The sequence below is a fragment of the Ursus maritimus genome, unplaced genomic scaffold, assembly GCF_017311325.1.
Source record: "Ursus maritimus isolate PB19 unplaced genomic scaffold, ASM1731132v1 scaffold_16, whole genome shotgun sequence".
In the NCBI taxonomy this organism is placed as follows: domain Eukaryota; kingdom Metazoa; phylum Chordata; class Mammalia; order Carnivora; family Ursidae; genus Ursus; species Ursus maritimus.
Genome location: NW_024424008.1, coordinates 49,195,997 through 49,208,364, shown reverse-complemented (window position 1 = coordinate 49,208,364; position 12,368 = coordinate 49,195,997). Strand labels below are relative to the sequence as shown.

Sequence of the window (12,368 nt, the reverse complement as noted above, 5' to 3'; positions counted from 1 at the left end):
GGCCGGCCGGGCTCGAGCGTTGATTGGCCCTGCCTGGCACCGCCCGGCCCCGCTGCGGACTGCAGCGCCCCGCAGACCTGAGCAGTCGCTCGTCCTGAGCGCGGGGAGGGCTTCAGGTGAGCCGCCCTGGGGGGTGGGGGGCGGGGCGGGGCTGCCTCGCGACCCCCGCCGCCCGGACCCCTGCCCCTCCGGCCCACTTCCGCCTAGTCCCCGGAGGGTGGAAAGCGGGCGTGGGGAGACAGATGGCAGGAGGAAGGGGCTAGAGAGAGACGGGCGGGGGGACGGTCCCTTTGGGGGAGGGGCACTGCGCCGCGAGTCTGCGTGTGCGCGTGCGCGCGCGTGGGTCGGATCCGGTGCGGGCTGCGCGGGTGCGAGCGGTCTCTGCGCCTGCGGGCCGGCGCCTGTTTGTCCCCGGGAGGCTGCGCCGCGTTCTGCGCCGGCCCGGTGGGCGGCTGTGTGCGGGCTGCGCTCGGGCCTTCGCGCTGGGCGTCCTTGCCTTCGCCACTGCGGGTCAGTCTCCATTTGTGTGTCGGTGCACCGTTTATTTTTGTTTCTGGAGAGTAAACTCCTGGAGGAATTACGGAGCCTGCCTGCGGTCACCTGGCTTACATCGAGGCCCGCCCCCTTCTCTCGGCAGCCTAGGGCCTCGGCCTGAGCCGCCATGGCGCAGCCCCCAGCCACCCTCCCGCACACACTGCTGCTCCTGCCAGCCCTTCTGAGCTCAGGTACACCCCCGTTCACCCCTTGGCCAAGCACTTGGAGGGCAAGCCCACCTCTCTCCTCGCACCTTGGGTTTGGGTACCCGCTTCAGGCCCCAGAGCACCAGAGCTGGGTGCCCCTCACCCACCTACTCACGGTGCAGCCAGTTCCTGGTGAGCGAATCTAGGTGCTCCTGCTCTTGGTCTGCTGCCCCTTTGTAACTGGATCTCCTGCTGGTCTCAGACCAGTTCCACCTCCCCCAGCCCTCCCTAGAACCCCCTGCTGTGTTCCAGGTTGGGGGGAATTGGCACCAGAAATTGACGGTCAGACCTGGGCTGAGATGGCACTTCGGGAGAACGAACGGCACGCCTTCACCTGCCGGGTGACAGGGGGGCCTGGAACCCCCCGATTGGCCTGGTACCTGGATGGACAGCTGCAGGAGGCCAGCACCTCGAGATTGCTGAGCGTGGGCGGGGAAGCCTTCTCTGGCGGCACCAGCACCTTCACTGTTACTGCCCAGAGGGCCCAGCATGAGCTTAACTGCTCCTTGCAGGACCCCCGCAGTGGCCAGTCAGCCAATGCCTCCGTCATCCTCAATGTGCAATGTGAGTGCCCCTGAGGTGGGCAGGGAGAGAGGTTCTCTGCCCAAGGACCCCCAGCAGCCTGATAGACTCGTTAACAAACACTTAAGCACTTTGCAAATATTAGCTCACATTATCCTCAGGATAATCATATGAAGTAATTATTGTTAGCCCCATTTTATGAATGAGAAAACTGAGCCATAGATTGCTTAAGTAATATGTCTGCAGTCCTACAGGTAGTGAGCAGAGCCAGGATTCAAATCCAGACGTTTTGGTTCTAGTGTTTTTACCGTTAATCACTACGAAATGCTGCCTCGAGGGGAGACCCAGCCATCCTGCTTCCCTCTGCCCCCTTGAGGAGAGGTCCAAGTTCCTGGCTCCCTTCTGGGTTTGGGACGAAAGGGCAAGGAGTATGAGGGGTGTGGTGAGAGTATATTGGCTTCTGCTTTGCACCAGTTAAACCAGAGATTGCCCAGGTCGGGGCCAAGTACCAGGAAGCTCAGGGTCCAGGCCTCCTGGTTGTCCTTTTTGCCCTGGTGCGTGCCAACCCACCTGCCAATGTGACCTGGCTCGACCAGGATGGGCCAGTGACTGTCAACGCCTCCGACTTCCTGGTGCTGGATGCCCAGAACTACCCTTGGCTCACCAACCACACCGTGCAGCTGCAGCTCCGCAGCCTGGCACACAACCTCTCCGTGGTAGCCACCAACGACGTGGGTGTCACCAGCGCCTCGCTTCCGGCCCCGGGTGAGCACTGCCAGCAACTGGCCCAGCAAAGCCTCAGGTGGGTGCAGGATCACAGTACAGAAATGGGAAGAGTAGCTGCCCTCTGGGTGAGTCTTGCGAATGAGCTGAGCCGACCACCTGGGCCAAGGAAGACAGAGTAGTACCTATGGCCTCTCAGAGTTGGGGGGCCCTGCCCACTTAGAACCTAACCAGAGGACACCTTGCAGGGCTTCTGGCCACCCGAGTGGAAGTGCCACTGCTGGGCATCATTGTGGCTGGAGGGCTTGCCCTGGGCACCCTGGTGGGGTTCAGCACCTTGGTGGCCTGCCTGGTCTGCAGGAAAGAGAAGACGACGAAAGGTAGGGCCAAAGCAGTTGGGGGGGGCGGTGAGGGTGGCTGAGGAGCAGGGAGAAGGAGCGGGAGGAGCAGCAAGGGCAGCACGGGGGACTAGACAGGACAGGTCACCTCTGACGAGTGGCAGAACAGGTCTTCCTGGGCATGCACGTGGGTAAAACCGGATGCACCTCAGGTAGCAGGGCTGGGTGCTGGGAGCTCAGGCTGTCCCAGAGCCCAAGCTGGGTGTCGGAGAGACCCCTTGCGTGAGGGCCCTGGGTCTGAAAGGGCGTAGGGGCAGAGCCCAGAGTGGGTGGGCTGCCTGAGAAAGTGTGTGGTTTCTTTCTCCCCAGGCCCCTCCCGGCGCCCATCTCTGATCTCTAGGTAACTCTTCCTGGGGCTGGCTGGATGGGCCGACTGGAGATGCAGCGTGGGGACCGCTGGAAACCGGGGGTCTCCCTAGTTCTGGAATGGCTGGAGCTAGGGCGTATCCCCAGCTGTGTCTGCCCCGTAGTGACTCCAACAACCTGAAACTCAACAACGTGCGGCTGCCACGGGAGAACATGTCCCTCCCGTCCAACCTTCAGCTCAATGACCTCACTCCGGATTCCAGAGGTACACCTTCTGTCTGCCCCTACTTGATCTTCAGAGGTTCTTCTGAGGAAAAGAGAGACCCTGGTACTTAGGAGGGGCTAGGCCCCTTCAGGCCCCTTCATCATCCTGGGCTCCACCCCCTTTGTCACCCAGCAGGGAAGCCAGCAGACCGGCAGATGGCTCAGAATAACAGCCGCCCAGAGCTGCTGGACCCGGAGCCCGGTGGCCTCCTCACCAGCCGAGGTACTGGGACATGGGCCCAACCCTCCTCCCCCGCCGTCCCCAGCCCTTGTGCTTCTGCCAAGGCCTCTGAGTCTCCACGGGCAGAGAGGGCTCTCCCAGCTTCCAGGCAGTGAGGCTTACTGAGTCTCGTGACATCTTTGCCCCTGCAGGTTTCATCCGGCTCCCCATGCTGGGCTATATCTATCGAGTGTCCAGTGTGAGCAGTGATGAGATCTGGCTCTGAGCAGGGTGAGATGGGGGAGTGCCCTCTTGGCTCCCGGGCCCCCTCCTCCTCCTCCGAGGCTATCTCTGCCTGGCCCCATGGCCGTTGTGAAGAGGTCATGCCCCTGCTACTTTTGCTTGCCCTCCTGGCTGGGGCGCCCTCTGTGTCATCCACATGACATCTTTCACTGGGATCTGACCCTCGGGGGCACAGGCGTCTTGGCAGAGCCACCAGCTGGACCTCAGCCGCTTGTTCTAACTCAGGTAGGGGGCCTTCACTGTCGTGCGTGCCCCGGCAGGTGGCACCCTTTGTGGAGGTGTGTTTGCAGGTCATCGGGCAGCTGAGTGTGCTAGGGCCCTGCTGGCCTGGGCCTGCTCTACCAGCACTCTTCGCGCTTCGTACGGCAGGCACGGGGGCGTGCCCGGTTGGGGGGACAGGGAGGGCCCTGCATGTCTTCAGTTTCCTCCCCATGCTGTGCAGCTTTGTTCCCTCAGGGAAAATTTAGGACCCTGATAGCTGTATCGAACCAAACTGCCCTTTGCACGGGAACCAACCTCCGGCCCAGGGGCAGTGGCCAAGCACAAACCAGTCCCTTTTGCTACGTGTCTCTCTGCCCTTCTTTGTCTCCGCCTCCTCTTGGGCATCATACATTATACATGGGACCTTCTCCATTTCTCCACGGGGCACTAGACTTCCCCATTGACCTGGCGCTGGCAGTCCAGGGCCTGGTGTTAGCACAAGTCAGGAGGAAAAGAGGGAGGCGGGAATTCAGTGGCACCCATGCAGCATGTAGCTATGCATCTTTTTCTTACAGTGTTAGCACTTTAAGAACCCCCTGGGGAGGGGTGAGTGAGGGCCCCAGAGCCCTCTCTGTGGCTTCCCCAAGTCTGGCCTTCCTCTGATTCACTGTGAGTGCCCTGAGCCCTCGGGGTTGAGAGTTTCCCTCTCAACCTGTCTCCCTCCTCCCCACCATGGGACCCCATGACCAGTCCCTGACTGCCTCATCCGCAGGAAGCCGCTCTTCCTGTCCCACCCTCGGTTCTTCAGGGGATGGTCATAGTGGCACGTTATTTGACAGGAATAGAAGCTTTTAGGGGAACATGGAGAAAGGGGGGGACCACATACCCCAAAACAACCTAAGAACTCTTTGGAAAGCAATATGGAAATGATAGCAAATTATTATAGTGCAGAGTATATTTTTCCCTTGTTGATACCTTGTTTTATAATTTTTCTCATGTTACTGCCTAGGACAGTGCTGAGCACACAGTAAATTTAATAAACTTGACTGAGTGAATGTTACATGTCTGTTTCATTTCTTCATTTATGGTTTTAAAACGAAATCTTTAAATTGTACAGAATAGAGGAAACATCTGTGTACCCTGTGTACTACTCAGTTCTGTTGAATCTTCTCTCTTTACCTTGTTTGCTTCAGATCTTTTATTTTTTTAAATAAATAATGTTATTTCTTCAATTACACTGTTCTCAATGGCATTTTCCATTTCGGTAGTGCCAGAGCAGAGATCCTAGCTCTCCACCCAGCGTCTGAGTCTCACTTGGCAACACCCCATCTCTCAGGAGTGTGGCTAAGCCAGACTGAGCTCTTTTGTCCTGGTTAGAGGCACAGAAGGCTCAGACTAGGCTGTGATTNCTACCTGCCCCCCCCCCCCAAATTCTGGAGAATCGTAAGGGGAAAAAAAAACCCTTAGAAATGAGAGGAGTTTTTTGAGGGCAAATTTATATTCTTTTCTGAGCAACAGATCCGCTTGGATTGCATAGCTCTGGGTTTGCCGCCCACCTCCCTTGCTTCTCTCTTGTTCAGTAGGGCATTTTGCTCCATGGGAGTGGGTGACGCTGCCCCAGCGTCTACTGGTTTTGCATGTAAGCTGCTTTGTGGCCCCAGAACGTTTAGAAGCCAGGGTGCCTCGCTCTGGTGACTGTCGTCCACTGTTTCCTTTGGGAGGTCCTGGAACCCCCCTTCGATGGTTCTTTGGCAAGGCTACAAGCCCTGTGCTCCTCAGCTGCCCTCAAGGTCTTACTTCAGCAGAAAGATGGGTTCTTCCTGGCAAATCCGTCTTCGCAAGCATTTGCAAAGGGCTGGACTTTGAAACTAGTATTCCAGTTCTCCCTTAGATCAGATTCCTTATTCCTTTGTTGAGTTCCAGACCCCTTGGAGAACGTGATGAAAGAAATGCAGATGAAGCAGCCCCGGCTCATTATGTAGGTCAAAACCTACCAAATTACAACTTGGGCGAATCTTGAAAACATGCTGAATGAAAGAAGCCAAATCCAGAAGACCATCTGTGACTCCATTTATATGAAATGCCCAAAATGGGCAAATCTGCAGAGACAGAATAGGTTAGTGGTTGCCAGGGACTGGAGGGAGGGAAGAATGGGGAATGGCTGCTTGTGAATATGGGGTTTCTTTTGGGGTGATGAAAATGTTCTGGAATTAGTGGTGATCGTTGCACAATGTTGTGAACAGACCAAAAGCCACTGAACTGTACACTTTACAAGGGTGAACTTTATGAAGTACAAATTATATATCAATAAAGCTGTATTTTTAAAAAAAAACTCTACCCCAAGGTGGGGTTTGAACTCACAACCCCGAGATCAAGAATTTCACGTTCTACCAACTGAGCCAGCCAGGCACCCCAATAAAGCTGTAGTTATAAACATTATCAGACAGTAGGGGCACCCGATTGGCTCAGTTGGTTAAGCATCTGCCCCGGGACTCCCTGCGCAGAAGGGAGTCTGCTTCTCCCTCTGCCTCTCCATTCCCCCCCGCCCCAGTTGTGCTCTCTTCCTCACTCTCAAAATCTTTTTTAATTCTTTTTTTTTAAGATTTTATTTATTTGGCAGAGAGAGAACACAGGCAGAGCAGCAGGCAGAGGGAGAAGCAGGCTCCCCGCAGAGCAGGGAGCCCAATGTGGGGCTCGATCGCAGGACCCTGGGATCATGACCTGAGCCAAAGGCAGATGCTTAACAACTGAGCCACTCAGGCACCCCATAAATAAAATATTTTAAAATGGTAATTTGATTGTACATTTCACTACAAATTTCACCTGACAAAAGAACCATAAATAAATATTGAACTTCAGTCAATTATATGCATCACAAAGTGTTTAGAAGTGCAGTGTATTGATGTCTGCAACTTCCTTTGAGATGTATCAAAAAACAAGATGGGTAAGGGCACCTGTGTGGCTCAGTTAGTTAAGCTTCTGCCTTCAGCTCAGATCATGATCTCAGGGTCCCGGGATCAAACCCCACATGAGGCTTCCTGCCGAGCGGGGAGTCTGTTTCTCCCTTTCCCTCTGCCCCTCCTCACCCCCCCACTTGTGTTCCCTTTCTCACTCTGAAAGTAAAAAACAAAGTAAAACAAAACAAAACAAAAACCCAAGATGGATTGATGAATGGATAGAGGGATGGATATCTGAGAAAACAAATTTAAAGATTTTATTTATGGGGTGCCTGGGTGGCTCAGCCAGTTAAGCATCTGCCTTCAGCTCAGGTCATGATCCCAGAGTCCTGGGATCGAGCCGCACATTGGGCTCCTTGCTCGCGGGGAGCCTCCTTCGCCCTCTGCCTGCCACCCCCCCCCCCGATTGTGCACTCGCTCTCTCTGACAAATAAAATCTTTTAAGAAATAAAAAAAGTTGCAAACTAAAGATTGTATTTATTTGTCAGAGACAGAGAGCACAAGCAGGGGGAGCAGCAGGCAGAGAGAGAAGCAGGCTCCCCACTGAGCAAGGATGCAGGACTCGATCCCAGGACCCTGGGATCATGACCTGAACTGAAGGCAGACGCTTAAGAGACTGAGCCACATAGGCATCCCTGAGAAAACAAATTTAGCAGAAGGTTAGTTGTAGGATTTAGGTGGTAGGTATATAGGGTTCACTGTATAATTCTTCCAAAACTATTTGATAATTTTCATAATAAAATATTGAGAGGGGATTGCTGATCTAGTTCCTTCTCTGATATTTCTGAAATCCTTTTGCTCTAAGGATCATGAAATTTTCAAGCATTTCATATGCACCTGACATGACAGTTCTCTTTCCTAGAAAAGAATACCAATTTTTAATATACTTCAGTCACCTAATCTTTAATCTTCACCTTCCAATAATAATACGTCACTTGTTACCTTGACCTTGAATATACAGCAGCCCAACATTTGGGGAGGCCCAGCTCAGGTTGCATTTTCCCACCTGGACTTTGTTTCCTCGAGATGCAGTTTTGATAAGGACTTGTGAAAATTAATGCTCTGCTTTGTGCATTGCTGATGGGAAGGTAAAAAGGTGCAGCCACCGTGGAAGACAGTGTGGCAGCTCCTCAAGAAGTTAAACACGGAGTTACCAGCAATTGCACTTCTAGGTGTATTCACCAAAGAATCAAAACAGGGACTCAAAACAGTTCTTTGTAGATAGCCCCAACTGGGAACACCCCGAATGCCCATTAACAGATGCATGGATAAAGAAAATGTGGTATATATACACAATGGAATATTATTCACCCTTTTATTTATTTTATTATTATTTTTTATTATTCAGTGTTTTAAAAGAGGAAGGAAATTGTTTGCCACATGCTACATTGGAGATGAACCTTGAGAACATCATGCTGAGTGAAATAAACCAGACACAAAAGGACACATTTGGTATGATTCCGCCTGCCTGGTACCTAGCGTAGGCAAATTCATAGAGACAGATTCAAACGTTGGGGAGGGCGGTGTGGAGCGGGGAAGGCTGGAGTTACTGTTTGATGGGAACAAAGTTTCAATTGGAGGTGATGAACAAGTTCTGAAGCCAGCTGGTGGTGACTCGATGCCACTGACTGTACACGTCAAAATGGTTAAAATGACAATTGACAAGCTTCATGCTCTGTACCTTTTACTTTTTAGAAAATGCAATTTATTTAAACTAAAAAAAAAGTTCATTTCTCCCCCCCCACCCCATTCCCTGCCTCTTGGCAACCAGCAACCTGTTTTACTTTGATTTAAAAATTTTGACTACTGATTCAATCTCATTAGCTCTCAGTTTTTCAGAATTTCTACTCTGTCAGTCTTGGTACGTTTTATGTTTCTAAATATTTGTTCATTTCATCTGGGTTAACCAATTTGTTGTTGTTTTTCACCTTCCAGAGCAAGTCACGTGGTCCAACCCACAATCAAAAGATAAGGAAGCATCCTGGGCTTATCATGAAGCCATGACAGGAGGGGCTGCATACCTTCCACGTGAGTGAGGAGTTATTGCCAGTAATAATCTTCCTTTCTTTCTTTTTTTTTAAATCTGTTCAACTTTCTTATTGCCTGGGAGCCCCTGCATGATCTGACCTTAGCTACTTTTTTTTTTTTTTTTTTTTTTAAGCAACCTCTACTCCACTGTGGGGCTCAAACAAACGACCCCAAGAGCAAAAGTCTCATAGTATACTGACTTGAGCCAGCCAGGTACCCCCCCCAGGTACTTTTTAAAAAATTGAAGTATAGTTAACACACAATTGTATATTAGTTTCTGTGTACACATATTGACTTAACAATTATATATTACTCAATGGTTATCCAATTTGTTGGCATATAGTTGTTCATAATACTCTCTACTTTTTATTTCTGCAGAATTCGTAGTATTATCCCCACATTCATTTCTGATTTTAGTTATTTGAATCTTCTTCTTCTTCTTTTTAGACAATTTGGCTACAGCCTTTTCCATTTTTTTAAACACGTTTTTATTTTTGTCTTTTTTTCTTTTAAAAAGATTTTATATATTTGAGAGAGCTAAAGAGATCACAGAGGGAGAGAGAGAAGCAGACTCGCTGCTGAGCAGGGAGCCCAACGTGGGGCTCAGTCAACCTGAGCTGAAAGCAGACACTTAACCGACTGAGCCACCCAGGTGCCCCTCTTTTTCTTTTTTATAGAAGTGATCTCTACAGGGACCCCTGGGTGGCTCAGTCAGTTAAGCGTCTGCCTTCGGCTCAGGTCATGATCCCAGAATCCTGGGATCGAGCCCCACATCGCATTCCCTGCTCAGGAGCAAGTCTGCTTCTCCCTCTGCCTGCAGCTGCCTGTTTGTTCGCACTCTCTCTCTCTCTGACAAATAAATAAATAAAATCTTAAAAAAAAAAGAAATCTCTACACCCAATATGGGGCTTGAACTCACAACCCCAAGATCAAAATTTTTTTTTTAAAGATTTTATTTATTTATTTGACGGAGAGAGAGACAGCCAGCGAGAGAGGGAACACAAGCAGGGGGAGTGGGAGAGGAAGAAGCAGGCTCCCAGCGGAGGAGCCTGATGTGGGGCTCGATCCCAGAACGCCAGGATCACGCCCTGAGCCAAAGGCAGACGCTTAACGACTGAGCCACCCAGGCGCCCCCCAAGATCAAAATTTTTAAATCAATATCAGCCCCTCTTCTGACTTAGCCAGCCAGCCAGCCAGGCACCTACCCCATGGCTTTTTAATTTTGTTAATCTTTTTGAAGAATCAGTTCCGGGTTTTGTTGGTTTTCTTTTTCTTTTTCTTTTCTATACTTTATTTCTGTTCTAATCTTTATCATTTCCTTCCTTCTGCCAGCTTTGGGGTTAGTTTGTTCTTCTTTTTCTAGTTCCTCAGTTTATAAAGTTAGATTGTTTATGTGAGATCTTTATTTTTATTCATTCATTCATTCATTTATATTAAATATTTATTTGAGAGAGAGTGCCTGCCCAGTGGGGGAGGGGCAGAGGGAGAGAGTCCTCAAGCAGACTTCTCACTGAGCCTGATACGATTTGGGGCTCCATCTCAGGACCCTGAGATCATGACCTGAGCTGAAACCAAGAGGCAATGCTCAGCCAACTGAGCCCCTATTTGTGATCTTTTTTTAATGTAAATTCCCCTCTGAATACTGCTTTTGCTGTATCCTGTACGTTTTGATATGTTCTGTTTTCATTTTCATTTGTGTTTAAATACTTGCTAATTTCCCTTGTGATTTCTTATTTGACCCATTGGTTAACACTGTATTCTTTGATTTCCCCAAATTTGTGGGTTTTTCAGTTTTGCTTCTGTTACTGATTTCTGATTTCATCTCATTGTGGTCAGGGAAGATACTTTGTATGATATCTACCTTTTAAAATCTATTGAGACTTTAATTTGTGGCCTAACATATCACCTGTCCTGAAAAATGTCCCATGTGCCCCTGAGAAGTGTGCTGTTGCTGTTGGACAGGGTGCTCTGCCCATGTCTATCAGAGCTGTTTGGTTCACTGTGTTGTTTAAGCCCTTTGTTTCCTTACTTATCTTCTGTCTCATTGTTCTATCCATTATTGACAGTGAGGTATTAAAGTTTCCAGCTATTATCGTAAAACTGTCTATTTCTCCCTTCAATTGTGTCAACTTTTGCTTTATATATTCTCAGGGTCTGTTATTAGGTGTGTAAGTGTTTATACTTGTTATAGCTTCTTACTGTGTTCATGTTCCTTTTGTAGGTTTCCTGATTTCATGGATGAGGAATCTGCCCGTCTCTCTGTAACAGCAGTTCTCAAATTTGTCTGCATATTGAAATAATCTGAGAGGTTAGAAAAATATCGGTTTCTGTATCCTACCTGCAGAGATTGTGATTTAATTAGTCTGGTGTATTGTCTGCAAGAGGAAACTTTTCCTTCTTTTTTTTTTTTTTTTAAGATTTTATTTATTTATTTGACAGAGAGAGAGAGAGAGAACAAGCTGGGGGAGCGGTAGAGGGAGAGGGAGAAGCAGGGTCCCCGATGAGCAGCAGCCCCATGAGGGACTCAATCCTGGGACCCTGAGATCATGACCTGAGCAGAAGGCAGACGCTTAACTGACTGAGCCACCCAGGCGACCCAAGAGAAGAAACTTTTCTTTAAAAGATCTCTAGTTGGCTGGGGCGCCTGGGTGGCACAGTGGTTAAGCGTCTGCCTTTGGCTCAGGGCGTGATCCCGGCGTTATGGGATCGAGCCCCACATCAGGCTCCTCCGCTATGAGCCTGCTTCTTCCTCTCCCACTCCCCTTGCTTGTGTTCCCTCTCTCGCTGGCTGTCTCTATCTCTGTCAAATAAATAAATAAAATCTTAAAAAAATAAAAAAAAAATAAAATAAATAAAAGATCTCTAGTTGGGGCACCTGGCTGGCTTAGTTGGTGGAGCATATGACTCTTGATCTCAGGTTTGTGAGTTCAAGCCCCATATTGGGTGTAGAGCTCACTAAAAAAATTAAAAAGCATAATAAATAAAACAGAAAATCTCCAGTTGGGGGCACCTGGGTGGCTCAGTCAGTTAAGTGTCCAATTCTTGATTTTGACTCAGGTCATGATCTCAGGGTCTTGAGATCAAGCCCTGTATTGGGCTCTGTGCTGGGCACGGAGCCTGCTTAAGATTCTCCCTCTCCCTCTGGTTCTCCCCTCCACCCCTACTCCTGCTTGCGCACACGCTCTTTTAAAAAAAAAGAGAAAAAAAGAACTCCAGTTGATTCTAATGTGCAACCAAGTTTGAGAACTGGTCTATGAATATTACTAATTTTTTTTCCCCTTAGCTTACCTGCTTTGTTTCTATGATTTGCTTTGTTCTGCCAGTTTTAGTCTCTATTTTTCTGGCTTTCTTCAAAGTCTGGTGATCTCTGACTGTACATTCGTATTTAAAATGAGAATTGCAAACAGGTGTACACACACAAGAATGAGATAACCGGAAAGCTGATTGGAAGCTGATGGAGAGGTAGGGACCTGGACATGTGCTTAAAGACTCCATGTCAGTATCTAAAGGTCTTTTCTCTTTGGCTGATCAGTTTGCTGAGAGGACTCATCCAATATTCTGCTTTGGAGGTAAAATAAGTATGGGAAAGGGCTGAGGGTCTCATTGCTCACTCCTATTTTATCCACTTTTAAATATGGCCCCTTACTGCTGTCCTCGTAGTTGCATAGGTGTTCTCATGTCCAGAGCCTCCCTGGTTCAAAGGTAACTATCTTCTGTGGGGATAGGAAGGTAGGCGGCACAGATGGGGACATTTCTGGGGATCTAA

At 49.4% G+C, this 12,368-nt stretch overlaps 1 protein-coding gene and 1 long non-coding RNA gene across 6 annotated transcripts in view; both read left to right on the top strand.

Moving 5' to 3' along the window:
• Positions 1-35: 35 nt before the first annotated feature.
• On the top strand, positions 36-4,677 carry TMEM25 (transmembrane protein 25). Of its 4 annotated transcripts, none has more exons than XM_040631165.1 (9): positions 36-116; positions 638-725; positions 993-1,304; positions 1,737-2,027; positions 2,234-2,365; positions 2,693-2,723; positions 2,854-2,954; positions 3,087-3,176; positions 3,326-4,677. In XM_040631165.1, the coding sequence occupies exons 2-9, from the start codon at positions 662-664 to the stop codon at positions 3,397-3,399; spliced, it is 1,095 nt and encodes a 364-aa protein (XP_040487099.1). In that variant the 5' UTR covers positions 36-116; positions 638-661; the 3' UTR covers positions 3,400-4,677. The 4 variants fall into 4 exon arrangements, with proteins under 4 accessions (XP_040487099.1, XP_040487102.1, XP_040487101.1 ...); XM_040631167.1 differs by having other exon boundaries at positions 44-116; positions 3,090-3,176; XM_040631166.1 differs by lacking the exon at positions 36-116 and adding an exon at positions 413-510.
• Positions 4,678-5,132: 455 nt separating this feature from the next.
• Positions 5,133-12,368, top strand: part of LOC103662330 — a 17,229-nt gene continuing 9,993 nt past the window's right edge. The window contains exons 1-4 of one of the 2 annotated variants that reach the window (XR_568416.2): positions 5,133-5,733; positions 7,923-8,026; positions 8,510-8,602; positions 10,824-10,910. This is a non-coding gene — a long non-coding RNA (uncharacterized LOC103662330). Of the gene's footprint in view, positions 5,734-7,922; positions 8,027-8,509; positions 9,051-10,823; positions 10,911-12,368 lie in introns of those variants that run through there. The other variant, XR_568415.2, reaches the window with a different exon arrangement.